This window comes from Ammospiza caudacuta, chromosome 19, assembly GCF_027887145.1.
Source record: "Ammospiza caudacuta isolate bAmmCau1 chromosome 19, bAmmCau1.pri, whole genome shotgun sequence".
NCBI classification, from domain to species: Eukaryota; Metazoa; Chordata; class Aves; order Passeriformes; family Passerellidae; genus Ammospiza; species Ammospiza caudacuta.
In genome coordinates, this window is record NC_080611.1 from 9,226,971 (window position 1) to 9,248,497 (window position 21,527).

The window sequence follows — 21,527 nt, forward strand, 5'->3', positions numbered from 1 at the left end:
CGTTCTGGGAGTTCGGAGGCCGCAGCGGCGCCTGAGGGAGCTCAGCCGCCATTTTGTGCCTCTCGCTCGGTCCGGGGCGGCCGCGCGGTCGCTGCCGTTCTGAGGGAACGCTCGGCTCTCTTGCCTTGTAGGTCGGGGTGACGCCGCCATGGGCCGTAAGAAGAAGAAGCAGCTGAAGCCTTGGTGCTGGTATCCTTCTGTGTGGGACGCGGCGGATGCAGAGAGCTGGGTGGGGGAGGTAGTAGCGCGGCCTGGCGCGGTCGGGGCTCGGTCCCGTTCCGTCTCGTACCGAGATGGGGCTCAGCCCTTCTCCGCACGCTTCTTACAGTTTGTGGCGGTGCTTGGCCCTGTTCCAGCCCTGTGCTCCTCGGGATGGGGCTCAGTCCGTGGCCTTCCTGTGCTCCCCACCCCCCTCACGGCCTCCGGCCCGCTCCTGTCGCTCTCGCCGAGGCCGCGGCCTCCCGCCCGATCCTTAAAGCCGGGGCAGCGGGAAATGGAGAATTGTCTTTATCCCTTGTGAGGGAGAATGTTAAAGGGAGAAAATCCTGCTACTGATAAATACGTTTATTCACGGAATGAGGTGGGATGTGGTTAAAAGAGAATTTTTAAAGCTTTTTTTTTTTTCTTCGTGACGGGGGGAGCTTTCAGTTTATAATTGCTGCATCATGATCAGGTTTAATTGTTCAGTATCTAGAAATACTGGTGAATTTTTATTTGAGCGCTCCTTCAGAATGTACTCACTTTTGGAGTGATTATAAATCTACCCTCTCTCTTACGTTTCTGTTCTCTAGAATTGTTTAATAAATAAGCTTAAAAGGTGCTCCGAGGTATTTTACCATTTTGTCTTGGGAGGCATCTGTGATTGTTTTAGACATTATTTCACGTTTTGGTGGAAGCAAGAGACACAGTGTGTTAGCAACGTTGACATTTTCTTAATAATAAATAGATAATGTGTATTTTTCTCACCTAGGGAAATGTGTGGAATGTTTGCTGAAATATCAATGCTGGCCCACAGAAAGGAAATGCAGTTTGCCTCTGGTGTTACGTAGACGTCCAAACAGTTCTTTGCTTAAAATATTTCTTTTTAAAAGCGAAGAATTCTTCATTTACTGCAGCAAATTATGCTGTGTCATAAAAATTGATAGCTGGATAACTGGAAGAGGAAGGGAATTTTAAACTAAAACCTTTGTTCTCTTTTATGATTGTTCATTACTGGTGATTGATTAAAGAGGCATTTCTGAGTGATTTGCGTAATTTCCCTTTTGCTGATTTCAAGCCTGTTTCTCCTTTAATGCTGTAGCAGCATTCACACCCCTGAAGAGAAAAATAGGTAGGACTTGAAAACCACGAGTCAAGCAATATGGAATCAGATGATGATTCTGATTGTGTGCAGACACCTTCCCACTTCTGTACCTGTGTAAAGAGGGGTGTGCTGGACTGGATGAGGGTGTTTGTTTTCAGACATCCATTAAATATTTGTCACCCTTTGAATGCTCAGAGATGCTTCTTGTGCCTTTCTTTTGCTTCAGAAAAATCACACTGATGCTCATTACCTTAGTCCTATCTAAAAGGTCACTTCCAGTATTAAATGTTTCCTTAACAGTCTTCAATAGGTACTGTAATAGGGACTTTGATGATGAGAAAATCCTTATACAGCATCAAAAAGCAAAGCACTTTAAATGCCATATATGTCATAAGAAACTGTATACAGGACCTGGTTTAGCTATACACTGCATGCAGGTAAGGAGTTTTAGATTTACGTGAGCTTTTCTTTACAGTATCTGAAATTTAAATGTCCTGAAGATGGGGGTTAGGGGCTTCCAGAGTCTGTAAAACGGGGGAGAAAAAGACAGCAATGGCCTCTTTGCAGCACAGGAGTCCTGCTGTGTCAGCAGTCAAATGGCCACTGTGCAGCAGAGATCTTGCTCAGGAGTGTTTTGTAGGAGTGAAGGAATTGTGCTGTCTCAGTTTTTCTAAGTTAATGTAAGCTGGTTTTAGGGGTAATGGTAGTTACCAGAGATTAGGAGGCACAGATCAAGAAAATGCTTGGCCAGAGAGATTAGTCCCATTAAGGGTGTTCCTTTTCTGTCTTCAAACTGCCTGAAGAGCACAGAGAATTTACCCTGAAATGTGGTCAGCAGGTTTTATTTGGCTTTTTTTTTTCTTTAGGTACATAAAGAAACAATAGATGCTGTTCCAAATGCTATTCCCGGAAGAACAGACATTGAACTGGAAATCTATGGAATGGAAGGCATTCCAGAAAAAGACATGGAGGAACGGAGGAGGTTACTTGAACAAAAAACTCAGGGTAAGGTGGAATGTGGCTGGTTGTCATTTCCCTGGTGTGTTCCTTACTCAGCTGTGGCACTCAGTGAGAGTGGGATTTAATTCCTTCTCTGACAGCAGCTCCAGGCATTTGCCAGCCATGTGGGAGGGATTTTTCCTTTCCTGTTCAGAAGTAGCTGCTGCCAGAGCAGCTACAACAATTACCTAACGAATATGGACATGGTCATTTGTTTGTGAGGGTAAGGGGAGGAAAGGCTAGAGGTAAAACTGTCCTGGTGATTCCCAAATGCTTCAGTTTCTTTGCTGTTCAAGCCTTTGGTTGAACTGCTTTGGTTTATGCAGGACAGCATGATATTGATACAAGGGCAGATCCCTCTGTATGTTCAGTGTGAGTCACGTTCCTTCCCTTAATTTGTGGCTGCAGGTGGGCTCACAGCATTCTTTCTTTGTATTTCTGTGACTTTTTGGGCACTGGCAAAGTTTGAATTTTGCTGTTAGTTAATTTTATGGAATATAATTTGTGTTTAGTTTGACTGTATGCGTTGTACTGTCTGCAGAGAGCCAGAAAAAGAAACAACAGGATGATTCTGATGAGTATGAAGATGATGAATCTGCAGCTTCAACTTCATTTCAACCCCAGCAAGTTCAGCCACAGCAGGGGTACATTCCCCCAATGGCACAGCCAGGTTTGCCTCCTGTGCCAGGTGCACCAGGGATGCCTCCAGGTGAGTGGGTGTGTTCTGGTAGGTCATTGCTGAAAACCTCACAGAAACACGAATTGCTGCCTGTATGCTTGAGTGCTAATCTGCCCTTTTATCACTGGAGTCACAGAATAGTTCTGGGAGGTGCACATGAGCAGTTTGTTCATTTTCTTCCCTCCTCTGTGCATGAGCACATCTTCCTTGGTGGACTAGATTCAGATACCTGATGCTGGCATGTAGATTGAAGGTTGTGGTTGTAAGGCAGGTTAGTGCTTCAAACAGAAGTCTAGCAGTGATACTTGTTCATACTGTTTATCCCAGGGTTTGGAAACAGGGCAGAGCTGCTGTGCATCTGGAGACTTCTAACACAGAACAGGCCGTTCTGTACCTGTGTATACAGGCCACAGGTGCAGTGAGGAAAGAGTTTGATCAGTGAGTGAAGGATGCTCTCTTGTAGTAAGATGTCTTCTTTGGAGACCCCTAAGGAAATTCACAGTCTTGCAGGGCTGAGGACAATCAATCAAAGTCAAATTTGCAGATAGTGCTTATATTGCACTGTTTGTAAGCAGTATTATTTCAGAACCCAGTTTTTTAGAACTTGCTGTAAAGCATTTATCCAGTGTAAACTTATCAGATGACACTTGCTTGCTACTGTATGTTATCAGAGTTGTTGACAATTTATTTTTCTTTTAAGGTATACCCCCATTAATGGCAGGTGTTCCACCTATGATGCCTGGAATGCCTCCAGTTATGCCTGGAATGCCACCTGGGTGAGTAGCAAGAAAGACTTAATATTACATGTTCATACTGTGCATTTTAAACTCATAGAAAAAGTAAAGCTAATTAAAAGAATGTACAATAGGGAATTGTGAACTCTGTAACTTAAATATTTAAGACTAGCCAAAGAACTGGATGGCTGTAAACCAACACGTTAAATATGGCCAAGCTGGGTTTATGCATAAAGTATCTTGTCTTTCTCCTGACTTAATAGTTATTAAGTAGTAATATATTAATACAAAATTTTGTTGTGTTGGTTTAGAGCCTTCTGTGAGCCACTATTCCCTTGTGTATTGCACATATGTTGTGCATCTGGTTATCAGTCATCAACATAACAGGGAAAAAAGTACTGGGTTGTTTATATTTTTCTTGTGTTTTGGGCAAAAGATGTTGGTTTTTATGCTTGTTACGGGGTTGACACCATACCCTATCACAATGTGTTTGGAAATTCACAGTTAGATTTTTGATTTTGTCATAAATTTTCACAGATTACATCAACAGAGAAAATACATGCAGTCATTTTGTGGTGGAAACATGTAAGCATCTCATTAATGTAATTCTAGGTACATTCATTATGCCATTTTATGTCATGTTTTTGATAAGCTAGAAATTATTTTACTGAAAACCTTTGAATATTGCCTAAGAATTTGGGGAAGGTGTCTAGTTAGGTTTTGTTACTGTATAATATGTGAAGGTTTTATGTTTTATCTAAATGAATATTACAAAACTGTATGTGAAATGCATTCTACAAAATATAAACCAAGCAGACCCTTAGAGACTTAAAGCCTCTCTTGAACCAGAGCTTGAGCAGCTCTATGGGCTTGATCCTTCACACTGCAGGACATTCTGCAGAAACTCAGTTTAATCTAAACTTTTAAGTTAACTGAGGGGAAAGCTCCTTGACTTCTGAGACATAAATATTGATTTAACAGCCTTTGAATTGAAAAATCACATCATAGTCGAACATGGTGTGGATGCTGATCAGAAATTTAGCTTTTCTGGGTGGAAACTCAACAGAATTTAATCAGATTGTCAGACGCTTAGTCCTCATTAAATTCCCTGTTAACTTCAGGTGTATGTTATGTCACCTGTAAAAACACAAATTAATTTGCCAAAATTTCACTGCATTTAATTTTGGGGGGAGAGGATGATGTTGCATTATGCTTTTGTCTAATCTAAAGTTTTGCTTTCTTAACCTGATTAAATTTTGTTTAACAATGACCAAAAAATTAGGAGAGACAAAGCAACTTTGGTGTTGGTGTGACACCAGTTCTAGCACTATCTGCAGTTTCTCAGAAGTCATTCTGGAGCAGCAGGCAGTGAGCACCCAGCACTTGTTTTGGTGTCTGCTGGGTGGCAAGACTGACTTTGCCTTCTCCAACCAAAAAAGGGATGATGGGTCTGTGTTCCCAGTCATTGCTGCCTCTGCAGTGATAGATGAGTTGAGAGCAGAAATCAGACTTGCCAGAAAGAATGCTCACTTGTTCATGGCATTTGATCTGAAAACAGCAGTGGTGAAGGTGTCTTAATTGTCATACAAACAGAAACTGCTTCTTAGTGGGATTTTGGTTTGTACTGGAGTGCTGCAGATCAGCTGATCTTGCTCACTAAAGTAATAAACATTCTTTTATTTTGTTTCCCTAATCCGTTTTTTAATGTCTGCAAAAAATTAAGTAAAATTAAGCTACACTTGTTTGTTCCCTGTAAAGGGCTCAAACATATTCATTTAGGAAGAGAAACCAAATGGTTTCTTTTTAATGTGGAGAAAAAATATGTTACAATGAGGATGTCTCATATTAAAAAACCAAAATCCCACTTTATCATTAGTATATGGATTGTTTTCTGCAATTGAAATTCTGGAAGCTTTCTTGCCCTGCGATCTCTGCTCTGCTTTTGTCAATGTTTTTTGGATAGTTCTGCAGCTCTGGGTTATCTGCCAGTCAGTGTCAGAGAGGAGTAGTAGCAGATATCCAGTGATTGTGGTGTGATTGGAGCTAGCTGGTTTTCCTACATTCACACTCCATGAATGTACTGAGATCAGGTTCTTGGAACACTCAGCTGCAGCTTGTAGTCTTGACAGAGATTTCAAGAGACACTAGTTCTGGAAATCTCATATTAGAGACAGTGAGATCTTGAGAAATTTAAGTTCAAATAAGTGTTTGGGGTTTTGGGTGCTGGGTTATGTTTTGGTTTTATTCTTGTGGAGCTGGTTTGGAATTCCCTCTCTTGAGAGCTTCTTGAAATTATTTACCATTATTTTTTGTCTAATACAGGGATGTGCCAATTGTCTTAAAACTTGATTATGTGTGTTCATACCAGTGCTCATTTTTCTTTTCAATAGGATGATGCCAATGGGTGGAATGATGCCTCCTGGGCCAGGAATCCCACCTCTTATGCCTGGTATGCCACCAGGTAGGTCAGGGTTGTCGAACTCGTACTATGGTGAGAGTTTAATTATATTTATTTCTTTCTGCTAAGATTTAGAATTTATGTAATGAATATACAGACTTATGCCACCACCCACCACCTTCATGTGGTTGGACTGCCACAGAAGCCACTGTGTGCAGAGGTGGTTGATTCATAGCTTCTGATTATAAATAATTATTTTACTTTTATACCATTATTAAAGTAAAAAACAAAATACTGTTTCTTTGATTTATTGCATTTTCTCACACTGTTGTGTTGCCTGGTCTCTCTTCATCCCTTTTTTTTAAATTAATGTTTGTGGCTGCGGTTGGAAAACAGTAATGACTTAAAATGTGCAAAGTGGGGAATAGCTGAGTGGAATAGTTACCCAGCTAATGAGCCTGCAGTGTGAAGAAACTTAACTGACATTTTGGTCTCTTACCATAGCTAGAAAAGATGTTTGTTGGGCTTGTGCAGCTCTTAAGTAGCCCTGGGTTCCCTGGGTGTTCCATCTGACCAGTAACTGGTTTGCTTGATGGAACCCATGGGAGCTGTTAACTTGCCACTGTCCCTCTCCTCGAGCTCCACACACACCAAGTGCAGGTGTTGTGGTGACACTGTGAGATGTCCCAGTCCACTTTGCTGCTGACCCCAGCAAAGCTGGCAGTGGCTCGCTCGCACTTCTGATACTGTTCAGAAGCAATTCAGTCTCTCAGATTTTGTAACAGTATCATCCGTGCTCTTGGCAGCATACCTGCAGTGTGGCAGAAACAGTTACTGCATGAATTGTATTGGTTTATTGAGAGCATAAACTTCATTATTGCAGCTTTAGTAAAAATCAACTTAATCCAGCATTGTTCTGAAGTGTTAGAGGTTACTGCCTGTGCATAGCCATTGACTGTTGACTGCTGGCATTACCCTTTGTCATGTTTTATTTTACTGTTGCCTTAAAAATACATCTTGTAGTGGGAAACTTTGTTCTAAGGAACATAGGAGCGGGATTGTCTAAAGGAATATTGGTGCTTCCTGGAGCCTGATCCGCCGCCCGTTGTTTGTGGTTTGTAGGGATGCCCCCTCCCGTTGGGCCTCGGCCTGGCATGCCTCCAATGACACAAGCACAGCCTGTTACAGCCCCGGGCATTCTGAACCGGCCTCCAGCTCCTGCTGCAACAGCACCAACTCCACAGCCTCCAGTTACCAAACCACTGTTCCCAAGCGCAGGGCAGGTAAGGTATCCCAGAGCCTGGAATCTTTGTCATGTTCTTCAAATTGCCACTGTGTCAATAGTGCCTATTTATTATTGAGGAGGTCTAAGAAATGACTGGTTCAGGTTTTTGCTTGGGTTGATGTTTAATTCAGTGTAGTGCTTGAATGAATTTTAAAATATTCTTTTGTTTGTCTTTAAGCAGCTCTGAAACCAGACAGAAGTTCTGTAAGGAGTGGGGAAGAAAGGAGTAGGCGAAACACTTTTAAAGGCCTTTAATTGTGTGGTTGTTAAGGGAACTTTGGGTGGGTGAAAAGCTGTGTTAGCTACAGGAGTCTGATTGCATAGAACTCTACCTTTCCAAGTTAAAAATCTTTGCATGACTTGTTCTCGCTCATAATGGGCTCTCTACTGATAAACGGACGAATTTGTTCTTGTTAAACTGGTTAAACATTGCCTGAGATAGGAGGTTTTTTACTTCAAAAAGTTTAGGAGTAAGTCAGTGTAGTGAAAAGTTAATTTCAGTGTTTTGTGGGGGGAAGTGGGGAATTGATAGTGGCTTGTGACCTCTTCCCTTTGAATGCACTTTTCTATGGGCCCTGGAGTTCTTACTTGCTTTCAAGTATGTTACAGAGGCCTTTGTAATTTACTGTTTGCATTTTGGGCTTCTGCGGGGACGATACATGTTTACAAAAATACAGTCCTTTCATAAGAAAGGGCTTAGTATAAGAAATCCTTTCATGTGGATACTTTCCACCCATTTGTTTGGAGACTTTTCACTGTTTCCTTTCTTTTATGCTACAGATGGGGACACCTGTCACAAGCTCAAGTGCAGCTTCCTCCAATTCAGAAAGTCTCTCAGCATCTTCTAACGCTCTGTTTCCTAGCACAGCACAAGTACGCAGGAAGTCACAGTTTAAAACAAATTGCTTTGCAACTTAACCCTTTGGACCATTCTGTAAAATCTAAAATTGACTAAACATCTTCAGATAATTTTTATTATATTCCTGATTATGTTTAGCTGGTAAAACTGCAGAGTCCTTGATTATGAGTTGCATCTTACCAGAAATAAGCATGTCAAAGTGCTCAATTTTTCTTAGTGTGAAAGAATGAAATGTAACATCCTGGTTCTAAAGGGTTAAAAGAGCATGAAAGCAGTTAAATGCATTTTAGTGGGCAGTGGTTAGCTTGATGCATGGTGAAGGCTTTTTAGTTTATGCTGTTTAATATGTTACATCATAATGTAGGGGATTTTAAATTTGCGTTATGTGCAAAATGTTTTTTTTTTTTTTTTTTTGATTGAGAGGTTCAGATAGTTGTAAATATCCAGTGACTAGAAACAAAATAATTCCCTCATAACTAGGGTTTGCTTTGGAGATTGCTGTGTCTTCAGATACAGCTTTGCAAAACAGACTTTTACTGGGTGTTTGTAACAAAGGAGTAGGAGACGTGAAATGTTGGAATCTCTAGTGGACCTCTTACCTGCTTCCATTGATTCTTCATTTACAAATAAGATTAAAGTTCTGTGGATAGACATAGTACTTTGTGAAAATACTACATTGTGTTTATAGAGAGAGCACTTAAAGCCCTGACACAATAGAGCTTTCTTAAATATTTGATTAAAATATTTCTTAAATACCTAATTTTAATGAATACTAGCACTTTGAGCTGTACTCTAAACTAATGGTTGCTGAAATATGTTAATTTAGTGAAAGACTAATAATAAATCTATGCTTAGAGGCTCCTAAAAATAGTGATTCAGGAAAGATTTACATATTTGCCAAATTCGGTGTTTGAGATAAAGTATAGGGTGTTTTTTTCTTTGTTGTTCCTTTGTTGTGGTGGTTTTTGACCTGCAGATTTTAGACTTTCCTGTGTGTGTGTGTATATGTGTACATACTGGGGTTTATTTTGTCTTGGTTTCAGTTGCTCTAGTATGCAAAAGGCTGAACTTTACTTTTGTCAAGCTTGTATAATCATATATCTCACTGGAACGTTTCAGAGGTCTAACAGTCATCATTTAAGTTTTCTTGAATGAAAACTTTATTTGAGAAATAAACACTGACCTGTCTGTGTGTTTCACAGGCTGCAGCAGCTGTGCCAGGGCCAGTTGGTACTGATTTCAAACCTTTGAATTCTACACCTGCGACAACAACGGAACCCCCCAAACCAACATTCCCGGCTTACACACAGTCTACAGCCTCAACCACTAGCACAACAAACAGCACTGCAGCTAAACCAGCTACATCTATCACAAGTAAGCCTGCTACCCTCACAACAACCAGTGCAACCAGTAAGTTGATCCATCCAGATGAGGATATATCACTGGTAAGTAACATGTTTTCATTGTCTTACTGAAAAATGCGATTTGTGATGATATGGCAGGGTGAATGGAATTTCATCTGTGCTCTGCATTATGTGTATTTTAGTAATGGTGAGAGTGCAGACCATGCAGAAAAAATGTAACTGAGTTATGATTGGCATATTGGCAGTGCTGCAGTCTAAGCCTTAGCTTTGGTGGTGGTGGGAAATTTCTCAATCCAAAATACAATTTGGACTTCTACTGCATTTGGACTTTTGTGTAGAACAAAAGACTGAACAGTTTGAAGTTGTTTTGGTGCTATTACAGCAGTTAGAAATACGGAATTTATGGATAAAACAAATGAACATTAATTACAGTTCAGAGATCTTTAGGTTTGTGTTTTTAAGAGAAAAAGGCTTTATTCAGTTGGGGGAAAGGGAGGATTTGAGTTCCATGCAGAATACTCAAATTGGTCTGTATTAAGGAAGAAAGTCTGCAGAAAGGGGGGCAAATCCTACTGCTGCTGGGTAATGTTACTAGTAGTCTTTGAATTTGTAAGGTAGTTAAAATAGTTTAGTAATCTGCTTTTTTGCACCTCTGTTTGCTTTTGGTGAGTTCTAACACGATGTGTTGATTGTCTCTCCTGCTTTTAGGAAGAGAGAAGGGCACAGTTGCCCAAATACCAGCGCAATCTTCCTCGACCAGGCCAGGCTGCCCTGGGTAATCCACCCGTTGGACCAATTGGAGGTATGATGCCACCACAGCCAGGAATTCCTCCACAGCAACAAGGAATGAGACCTCCCATGCCACCTCATGGTAATCATATGTTTCCCAGCTTCCTATTTTTGGAAAGATTCGTGAAGTTGCCTATGCTAGCAGGGAGGGGTGAAACTTTTCACAAAATACACTTCTCACTATTTAAAAAAAAAATTTAAAATTTTTTCTTTGCATCTGAACTATTCTGTTTATAGGTCAGTATGGTGCTCATCACCAGGGCATGCCAGGATACCTTCCTGGGGCAATGCCTCCATACGGTCAGGGACCTCCGATGGTGCCCCCGTACCAGAGTGGACCTCCTCGCCCTCCCATGGGAATGAGACCGCCCGTAATGTCGCAAGGTGGCCGCTACTGATGCTCCTACTCACGCTCTAATAGGTTTGGAGATTAAACCTTTTCTCATCTTGTGCTGTTAATATAGCCGAGCTTCCGTCAATTAAGGCTTCATTGTGACTCTTAAAAAAAAATAAGTATCTTCCCACATGCAAGGAGCTGTTGGACATTTTATTTTACAAGGGAAAATTATTTGGAATAATAACAGGAACTTTTCCTGATGTTGCAATTTATACTGTATGGCTTCTTTTTCATGTTTCATCTAGGTTTTTAGAAGTGAAGTATAGTAAATATGGTTCGTTAAATTGTGAAGGCGCTGGAATTACATGAACATACCACCTTAAAGGCAAGTTCTGTAATGTTACGTTGCTATTTGTGAAATGATGCCTTCACAGCACTTCAAGTGCTGTTGGACTTATGTCCCCAACATAGTTTGGTGAGGGCTGTAACTGTTCCCAACTACTTGTACATTAAAGTCTGAACTTGTAACAATATTTAATGTATTCAGAGTTCCTCCTGTTCTAGGGTTTAAGTAAACTGACCCACTAAGGTCATGTGACTTTTCTGTACTGTTATAAACTTCATTGTAATAAAAGAGGAGAAAAATTTATATGCCTTTTTATTCATGACCAGCTGTGGACAACTGCCTGAAAGGTTTGTACAGATGCATGCTGTGGTAGCCATTGGTGTAATGAACACAGTTATTGGTGCTGTTTTGATAAAGTCTGAATTCCTTGTTCTAAAAAGTCACTCCTTAGCTGTACATCTGAGTAGACAAAGACCTGTACACTTATTAACTGACTCCTCAAAATTGAGGCTGCAGGAGGCACATCCTAACTCTTGGTTGTAACTTCTCTTAATGCATATGTTTCTTTTCTTGTGCTTTCTTGTCCTCAATAAATTTTAAATGATTTCTAGTCCTGGCACTTGCTTGTAGGATGTGAAAGTGCTCTGAGATATATCCTAGTGCCAGGGTGTGTCCCATTAGTTCACTTTGCAAATGATGCTTTTTAATGTGCAAGTGGAGATGAATTTTAGGATCCTTTAGGTGAAGATTTCTAGAAGCTTAGGTGCATGGCACATGGGTGAGTGACTTCCAGTTAATGTATTGAAGTTGACCTGCAAAAGAGAAATAATAGCTTAACCCTCTTAGTGCACAGAAGAGGCAAAGCAGGCAAGAGTAATGTGTGATATGCTGTGTTTTTACTTTAAATGTTCAGAATTTCATGTTTTGGCAGTCTCTGAAAGGTGAACCATCTGTAACCATCTGTTGTGTGCTATGATCAGATGTTGTCTAAGTTTTCTTGAGCGATTCAGTGAAAGTTTCTGGAGTAAGAGACCTTTTATCAAAGAGGCATCTTCCCTCTATGAATTAGTAATTTCTCTGTTTATAAGAGTAGAGTGACAAGTTCCTCTTAAGGTTGTAATTAAGTCTGGCATCATGTGTTCCTGTGTTATACCTCTGATGAGAATGTAGAGGGAGACTTTTTGGAGGGGAGAGAAGTGAGAGCCTCTCTGACTTCTTCTCAACAGGGAAAAAAGAGAGCTGAATTTTTCATTTGCAGGTCAACTTTAAATACATGTTCCAGCCTCAAGCCTTATCTGCAGTTTAATTAATAGGGATATCTCTTCTTTAGGGTGGGGTAGAAGGATCATTAGCATTTTTGTGTCATTATATTCATAGTTTTTGTAGATGGTGGAAGTTTTTCACTTAATTTTGATACTGAGCATTATGGCACTGTTTCTTGGAAGTCTTGGGGTTTTGTAGCTGCACTAAAGCCCTTCATGTGGCTCTATTCTGTACTGTCTCTTAAAAGTACAAAAATAACAGTACAGCTAAAATGCTGCATTGTCTCAGCTTCTAAACTGTGGTCACAGAATGTCTCAAAAGCACTAGAGCATCCAGTGCAATCTAGTTGCAGCTGAATGGCCTTGGTTTAACCATTAAGAATTGCCAGGCACCTTTTTCTGAAGTGTTCAGTTTTAAGACCATAAGTCCAAGCCTCTGTTGAGAAGCAGTCCTCTCTGATCACTGGTATCTGCTGATCACCTGTCAGATGTGCAGTATTTGGCTTGCAAATGTTCTGAGTGGGCCTTGATGTCAATTCTTTTGTTAGCTCTTCATCTTGCTTTAGACACAAGTCTAACAGATAAAACTTGTTTTGCTGGGGCAGCACTTTTATACTCTGATTTTCTTCTGTTTACCTAATTAGGATCATTACAAAATACTGAAGAGATTTTTATGATGTCTTATATTTGTCCTTTTTATAATATTACACATAAAATGTGTACATTATGAAGTGATATTAACTACTGCTTGTAAAACTATAAAAGTTCTCACTTTTCTCTGAAGATCATACTGCTGCTTTAAGGATGCTTTGCCCTTCTGCCCCAGTCAAGTAATTTCCTTCTCCCTCTGGTGTCTTTCTGTAATTTTCCATATGTTGCTTCCAGACCCCCACTTTTCCTGGGATAAAACCTTATTGCATGCACTGTTAACTTGGCATATTCTGCAAGTTGTATTAGTTAAGTTTCACTCTTTTAAACAGTGAATGTCACATTGTGATAATGGTACCATTTTGTAGCTAATACTGCATAGACTTCAAGCTTGAATGCATTTTAAGAATAATCTTTCCTTAGTAGTGATGTTATGAAAACCCCTTGAGTAGATACTTCCACGTGTATTTCATTGGTACTGCATACAAGCAGGTGAACAATTTTTCTGTGATTTTCACGTGGATACTTCATTTCCTGCTCCTGTCATTGCTGTGCAATAAGAGCTGTGATGTGGCTGCCTTCAGTCTTCAGTTACTTTTTGTCTCCTGTGTGATTCTTCTGTAAACAGGCAAATGTTTCAGTGCCTGCATTGTCTGTTGGTCCCTGCCTGCATTTCTTTGGATACTGCTTCTTAATGTTCAGAGAGTTGGATTTATGGTGCATTTACCCCAAAACAGTAAAACTACTTTGAATGTAATAGTTGCTTGTATAAAGACAAAGACTTGGTTTACAGTACCAAGTGTAATCAACATAGCTCTGCCAGCAAAATCCCTGATGTAATGCAGCCATGAAAACAGGCTTTTGCTTTAGTTAATCCTTTCTTGGAAGGAGATTGCAGAGGCCTTTATGATTACAGAAAAGCATATCTTGTGGGGCTGTTGCAGGACCCTGGTGATGTAATTACATGGGCACAAGCTTTGTTTTTCAGTTATTGCCTAAATCTGCCACGGCAGATCTTGCATTAAAATTCACACTTGCAAGTTCATTTCGACCAGCCTTGAAATTGCAATATAATGCAAATGTTGAATACAAAGGATTAGGCTACAAGAAAATTTCAGACACAGGTGGGAAAATAGATTTAACAGAAAGCATGCCAGAATTTATTGTGTCTAGGATTCTGTAGAAGGTTCTCAGTTATTTTATGCATGGTCTCAATATTATAGTAAGCAGCTGATCTTTAGGGCAAAATGGATAGAGACTGGCATGAGAGAACCTTGAAAAAGCCTGGGTTAGATTTTTAGAAGTCTTTGTGTAACTCTACCATACAGCCATTTGAATAGCCTTCTGCCATTGGCAAAGTTATTTTAAATAAAATACTACTTAGCTGGCATATGTAGGCTGAAAATTTCTTCTGAAACCTCTGGATTACTTTTTTTCCCCCACAGATGATATTTTAGGTGCTGATAATAAATTTGAGGCTGGGCTGTTTATCTAATAACAGTGGATAACTATTCCTCGCTCTGTGCATGCATGGGACAATGTAAACAAGCTTCTAGAAACACATTCAGCTGCATCTGCCTTCTGTGGTTTCTGCCAGGATTTTAGTCTGAGGAGCTCTTGAGCAGTACTGACACAGAACTGATTAACTTACTGTCTTAAAACGTGGATGAAATTGAATGGCATAGATAACCTGCAGTTACTTTATAGGAATCAAATAATTTTGGATACAAAATGAGAACAAAAATACCAAGATTACTTCAGTTTTATGAACAGCAAGAAGGTCGTTATGACCTTCATTTAAATTGAGACTGATAAACCATCCATGAGCTGGGGCCACAATTTAAAATGGTAACTGATGACACTTCTTAGTAAATGTCTTAATAATTGTACTGGTCTAGTTTCTACATGAACACCAAGACAAGGGTGAACATTTTCAGTGGCTGGTGGAATCCTTTACTCAACTTTCCATGAACTAGTACAACAAATACAATCAGTTATGGGAGAAATGCCCCAGGACAACTGATGTTCCATTGATCAAGATACAAAGCAAAACAAGCTGTCCAATTCAGAAATCACTACTAGCAACAAAAAATATTGTTTGGACCTAACAAAAGAGGTGCTATAGCAGTCATTTTCTTTTGTTTGCTTGATCAGTGGAATTTTGTTAATTTTTAATGCATGTCTTTCACTTAATTGGGTCATGTTTTTTCTAAAATTGAAATTTTTCTTCTTCCTATAGCCCTGCCATAGGACAGGCTGAGGCAGAGTCTCAGTGTTGCCCTGTTCAGTCTGAGGCAAGTGGGATTTATTTTATTCATTCTGGGGGCTTTCACAGCTTTATGGCTGTTGGATATTTATGTCCCCAAACTTGCAGCAAGTTTGGTGAAGGCCCCTAAATTTATTTTAATTTAGGTTTTTTATTCTCTTTTGGTAGATGGGCTCTATATTAATATTTCTCTTTTTATTATCACTGTGTTTTTAAGAGTCTTAAGGGGGGGGGAACCTGTTTTAAGATGTGTGGGTACCTTTTCTCTTAATGGAATGCATTTCCTTCAAGGCTGCTCAGGTGGTCCTTAAGACTCCCCATCCCCATCTTCCCTGCATTGCCTTTGTGCTGTGTTTGGTTTTGGGTTTGGTAGTGTTCATTTTGTGTAGTCTCTGAATTAGTGGCATGTAAATACCAATTATTAATGTTTTCTCTTCTGAGGATGTGTATCTATTGAAAAGCTTAAAATAGATTTGAACTAGTAAGTTAATTGCTACAATAATTTGTAGCCCAAATTACAGAATACAGTTTCTTTAAAGAAGGTTAAGGTGTTAATACTGCTGTGTTTGTGAGCTGCACCTCAACAAATATTAATGTAGAGCCCTGTGAAGAAATAGAGATCAGATCCTTGTTGGTAACACAGAATAGAAGAAATCAAAGCTGCAGATTTTTCAGCTTGCCAGGTTCAGGGAGAACCTTTTCCTCAGTCTCTCTTTCCTCAGTTCAGGGAGAACTTCTTCCTCCATCTCAAATACGTCAAATTTGAAAATGTTTTGACTCTTGCAACAATAGTAAGAGTTGAAAAACTTTCTTTTAAACCTTGTGAGATTCTATTGCATATTCAGAATTAGCTTTATTTGATGTTCCTTCTTTCACGCAGGGCCTAGCAAAAATTTCTACCCTTAATGAAGAAAAAGGTGCTGATTCTGTTGCACATCCATTGTTTGTGAATGCTTGAGGTTGCTTAAGGAAAGTTTCAGAACAGCTGGTTTTGTAGAATACAAAACAGCAGTGAAATAGTAAATAAACAAATGTGGGAGTCTGGTTTGACTATTTTTTTAAGTTTTTGAAATATTTTTCAAGTTTGTGGTGAGGCTTTTTTATGAACATAGTTGTTTATTTCTTCAAGATTTTGTTTAATACTGACCCCTAATGGGATTTCAAGTAATTTTAATTCAAGGATAGAGTTGTAATTCACTTAGAGTGGATTGCACATTGCTGTTGTACCCTTCTTTGTTTGTACTCTGCCCTTTGCATTTTTCCTGTAGAAGCCCCCCCCCCCAAATCCTTGTCTGACTGGAAAATTTACATTTCCATGTTAACTGTTTCAGAATGGTTATTGAGCATGGTCTTGCTTTGCTAATTCTCATTGTGGTGCTCCCCCTGATAACAGTGAAGATGAGAACAACTGTTCAAGATAAACTACTGCAACTAGTACTTCTTTCACTTGCTTAATTTATAGGGCCATTTGGCTTAGTTATTTTTTCCCTAGAATGTCTAAGGAAACTGTTTAACTCAAAATAATACATTGTGGGGCTTTGTACTTCTTGCTTAAAGTATCTGAATCTCTTAGAGTCTTAAAATAAAAAATAGGCAATTTTGAAATGCCTCTTTATTTTGAGGGATGAAGTGTGTTCTTAGTTATATTCCAGTATTTCAGCTCTCATTGCAGCAGTTTGTGTTTCACAAAGTTGGACATCTTGCTGTTAGTGAAATTTCTTTACAAAGGTAACAGTATTTCAGTAATGTGACTTTTATAGATATTAACAAAATGAGGTCTTGGAATTCAGGTTTTTTTAAGCTTAAGTAGGGGCACATAACTTTTTTTAAGGAGCAGGGGTTACTGATGCTCTGCTGAATTGGGTAAATTTGCACCTGATTTATTAAACAAGAAAAGTAACTTGGAAATGTGGTAAATAAAGTACATACCACACATGGAGAATTTAAAAAAAATCTGTATGGTTGCAATCAAAATGGGTTCTGTAAGAATGCAGCTGCCTGTGACTGCTCTTCTGTCTGTCATGGTTGGGCTAAGTTGGAAGTAGTTCAGAGGAAAGAAGAGTTTTGGGACAGCCATTTAAGGGATCAAGAGGAATCAAAGTGTTTGTAAAGTGTAATGTATATAAAAGTTCTTTCTGAAGTTCTGAAAAACACTTGGGGAGAGGTTTCTGGCACACTGTAAACAGCAACTTAGTGCAGTCTTGCTTGCCAGAGCACAGATTCCCAGTAAGGCTCTGTTGAAGGAAATGCAGTTTTACTGCACTCTTGGGAAGGTGTGGCTGAGGGGCTGAGCCCTGGAGCCTGCTGCTCTGGCAGCCAGACATATCCTGGCATCCTGCTGAGTCAGTTTTGACTGTCCCTGGTATGAATAATTGTCAGGCTTGGTACTTAAATACCTGGGCACTGTGTGAATAATGAGGCCCTTGTACCTTCTGAACAAGTTTACAAAACCACCTAAATTCTTGTGGGCTTTCTTGCAGTAAGGACAGCCAGCAGCACTGCTGTTTTAATGGCAGTGAATTTGACTTCTGCAGAAATACTGTCTTGAACTTACTTATCTTAAGGTTTTTCTTTCTTGAGGATATAAAGAAGTAAAAAAGTTTTGAGGAAATAGTAGAATTTTAATGCCAATATCATCTTAACTGAAAGCAGAGAAGCACATGGCATTGAGAGCCTGAAAGCTTTGTTAAAGATTCTCTTGTTAGCAGTTAAAGCGTGTCTCTGACAGCTAGCTGCCTTATACAAGCTTCCAACTTCTGACATCTTAAACTTTCTTTCACTTAAATTTTGTCTTAAATCTCTACCATATTCAGAAAGGGGGCATGGGTTGTAGCATTTCAGCTTCTCCTGCTCTTAGTAGCCACTATGTAGAATTGGGTTTTGCTAACAGTAATTTTAATTACCTGAAATGAATGCAGTACAACCAAAAGCAACTATTTCACCATTTTCCAACTTAGGAAGTTATGTAATGCTTTGAGACAAAGATGTCATGGAGAGCTTTTTTCTTTTCTCTTATTTTCACTTAGTTACTTGCACTGAATTCTCTAGCTTCTTTCTCATAAACTTAAGTGGGAAAAATACATTTTTCTCTTTCACTTGTAAAGTCCAGAGTGAGAAAACACACTTTAGGACTTTAATGAAGGAACCTGATGATGTAAGTATTGTAATTTCCTTTGTTTTTAGTAGGCAGCTGGTGACCTGGTTAAACTTATGGGTTATGTATGAAAAATCACAAGGGCAAACTGAAAGTAGTTTTATAGTTGCCTTTACTTCACATGCTTTTCTTAAGCAACAAATTGCAGTAATTGAAGTTTGGCAGCTTTTTTTTTTTTTTTAATAAAAAGCTAAATTATGGGTAAAACACCTTGGTTTAATACAATTTGTGTTTCTGTTAACTAGCAGCAGAATTTCAGCATTTGCTACTTACTGGTAGAGAAGAAAAATTCCACAGAACTGCCAGTACAGGTTAGTTTAATCTGTAAGTACCTGATGTTCCTATTTGAAATAATTTGTTCAAATGATACCACTTAAATACCTGAGGGGAATTTTGATCTCTGAAATGCAATTGTTACTACTACTGATTCCAGTAGTGAGTGAACAGAGTAGACTTTTTTGGAAAATCTATAATGGATTTAACTATGCTTGTGGACAGGTAAAAATATCTGCAAGCACCTTTAAGGAAAATTTAATACAGAATCTTGACAAGCAGCCTTTGATGTTACTGAAGAATGTGAAAATCTGAAGTCAAAATCATGTGGTAACATGCCAGTTATTGCTGAGGCTGTTTTTTTACCAGCAAACCTGCAGGATCCTGTGTTTGTTGTGTTGGGGATTAAGCATTTCTGTTTCTAAGAATCCATATCAGTTTGTAATCTTTCAGTTTTCTTTAGCTATTGCTAATTACCCTTTCTTACCCACAGATTTTTACTTTGTTAGGCTGGTAAGCCAGGAGCTTTTTCTTCTGTGCTTTTTAAATTACTTTTGTTGGTTCATTTCAGCACTTCAGAGGCTGCCTACAAACATGGTTTTGTCCAGCTGTTTTATCTTACATCAGAGTTACTGCTCTGCCTCTATTTTAATTCTGGCCTATTCCATCTTCCCAGAAATTCTGGTATTTTATTTCTATTGTGTGGAATGTTTTATACCTTAAAATAGGAAAGATTCTTTGTGAATGAACAAAAGATGCAGCTTTCTCTGGAATGGCTGCACACATTTATTTCTATTTAGACTTTGTATATTTCATCTCTGCGTACCAGTAGAAGAGATGAAAACCTTTTCTGTGCTGTAAGCATGAAGCAGAGATCCACAGCTGAATGGGCTGTAAGACTGTGCTTTAATTCACTTTTGAGGCCATGATGTCCCACTCTGAATTTGAGGGGCTTTTGTCATCACTGGTGGGTAATTACTTAGCACTGGGAAGGTCACAGTTATGTGGTAGCTGAACAGACACTTGAGTTTTGCCAGCTCATCTGAAGAGTCTAAGAGTGGGTTTATGAGTGACTTGCCACTTCCAGCAGAATTCTTGGTTTAGGGTTCCAAAATCTTAAACAGTGCTGCAGAATTCATCATAAAAACATGCACAGTTTCAAGGCAATTGTAGCTTCCCACATTTTAGGATAGTTACTCTTGCAGCCCATTGCCTGTTATCTTCTCTACATCAGTTCTTGGTAATTTACACTAAATTGCTTTATCTTCAAAATGAGCTGCAGACAAATTTCTGACTAATGTTGCATAGGTTTTTCTTCCTAGAAGGGGGAAAAGGGGGAATCATTAATTATATACAATATACATTAATATTTACAAATTAGCTTTATCTCTCTGTGCTTAATCTTAATTGCAGGTATGCAGGAATAAAAAGGATACATGTTGTGAGGTTAACCCTGTTAACAGAATGTGTCTGTATTTCTTACACCACCTGTGGTTGACCCTAGCTGATGCTAGCATTAATGCAGTGTTCAGTATGAAGTTGGAGTGAGTAAATGCTGTTGGCTGCTCAATTACCTTATCAAGTCCTGGTTTTGGCAGTGGCTGCATGCAGACCTGCACTACACTGGTCTGGCAGTCAGTGGGGATAACTAAAGGGGCAGAGTGCGTTCCATAGGGTCTTAACAAAAAAAAAAGTGCATTTCTCCAGGACAGATGGTAGTAGAACTCTGGTAGAAAGACATCTCTTTGTGACACTTTAAAAGGCAGTTACTTGTGGTACTTTTTGGGAGAATAAAGTTTATTTTCTTTTGAGATAGGACCAAAACAAGACTGGAAATCTGAACTTTGATTACCAGGTAAACAGTGTTAAATTGTAGCTCAACTTCTGACACACCACTAGAGCAGCTGTCCATTGTGAAGTGGTTAGCAGTCTTCCCTCACAGTTCTGGTACTGTGCATTTGGGTTGTCATTTCCCACTTTTTCCTTCCACTCTTTGCTGACTCCCAGTTGCCCTTTTTGAGTTTCTGGTCACCATGCAGCAAACTCAAACTGAGCAAACTCCAAGCTGGTTTTAGTACCTTCATAAAGAACCTTGAAGCACCTGAGTGAACAGTGTCTCCTCTCGGTAGCAGTATGGCCACAGAAGTTAGTGTCTTGTGAAGGGCTTTTTTCTGTAACTTAACTGATACTGCTTTTGTGTTAAGTGGGGTGAAGGGGCTGGGATTACTGATCTTTTTCAAAAGACAGGTGGTGGCAAAATACTGGTGTGGAATTTAATTCAAGAAAGTGAGAGACTGGTAAGTATGTGCATCACTTTAATGCATGCAAATAATAGTAACAATAACAAGCTTAATTTTATAGCATTCACTTTACAAAGAAGATTAAAAGAAAATGTGAAGCTGACATGATTTGCATCCACTGCAACCCTCTCTTGAACTGTTCTTGAGGAATGGGTCATTGCACACACAGCCATCTGCAATGTGTGACATTTTGTAACAGTGTCTGATTAAACAGAAGTGAACCACTGTTTGTGTGTATTTTTCTTTTCTCCTCTTGAATACCTATTTAAATTATTATTGCAACAGATGTTATGGTGAGAATAACTTGGTACCAGCTTTTTGATTCTGTAAGCTGCAGAGACTCATTTGTGTGAGTTGTGATTTAAAGTGGACACAAACAAGTAAATCCTAACTTCTTGACCTGTAACTTCCTTTTGCTGTTGATCCGCTGTCCTGCTGCTAAGCAGACTGTAAAAAGCTATTGAAATTAGAAGAATATAAAGTAAAAATTTCTAACAGTGTTTTCATTAAAGTTGGTGGCATGGGCATGCT

The 21,527-nt window shown here is 39.2% G+C and overlaps 1 protein-coding gene across 8 annotated transcripts; it reads left to right on the top strand.

Moving 5' to 3' along the window:
• The first annotated feature begins 1 nt into the window (after position 1).
• ZNF207 (zinc finger protein 207) lies at positions 2-11,867 on the top strand. Of its 8 annotated transcripts, XM_058817170.1 has the most exons (13): positions 2-189; positions 1,614-1,740; positions 2,170-2,308; positions 2,844-3,011; positions 3,682-3,757; positions 4,253-4,300; positions 6,106-6,206; positions 7,236-7,396; positions 8,179-8,271; positions 9,460-9,702; positions 10,330-10,492; positions 10,648-10,831; positions 11,053-11,867. In XM_058817170.1, the coding sequence occupies exons 1-12, from the start codon at positions 149-151 to the stop codon at positions 10,806-10,808; spliced, it is 1,521 nt and encodes a 506-aa protein (XP_058673153.1). In that variant the 5' UTR covers positions 2-148; the 3' UTR covers positions 10,809-10,831; positions 11,053-11,867. The 8 variants fall into 8 exon arrangements, with proteins under 8 accessions (XP_058673153.1, XP_058673151.1, XP_058673154.1 ...); XM_058817168.1 differs by having other exon boundaries at positions 10,648-11,867; XM_058817171.1 differs by having other exon boundaries at positions 6,106-6,176; positions 10,648-11,867.
• Positions 11,868-21,527: the final 9,660 nt, after the last annotated feature.

Coding starts and splice junctions, on each gene's coding strand:
- ZNF207 (XM_058817168.1), top strand. CDS start 149: ATGGGCCGTAAGAAGAAGAAGCAGCTGAAGCCTTGGTGCTG. Junction 1,741..2,169: donor TAGCTATACACTGCATGCAG/GTAAGGAGTTTT, acceptor TTTTTTCTTTAG/GTACATAAAGAAACAATAGA. Junction 3,012..3,681: donor TGCACCAGGGATGCCTCCAG/GTGAGTGGGTGT, acceptor TTTTCTTTTAAG/GTATACCCCCATTAATGGCA.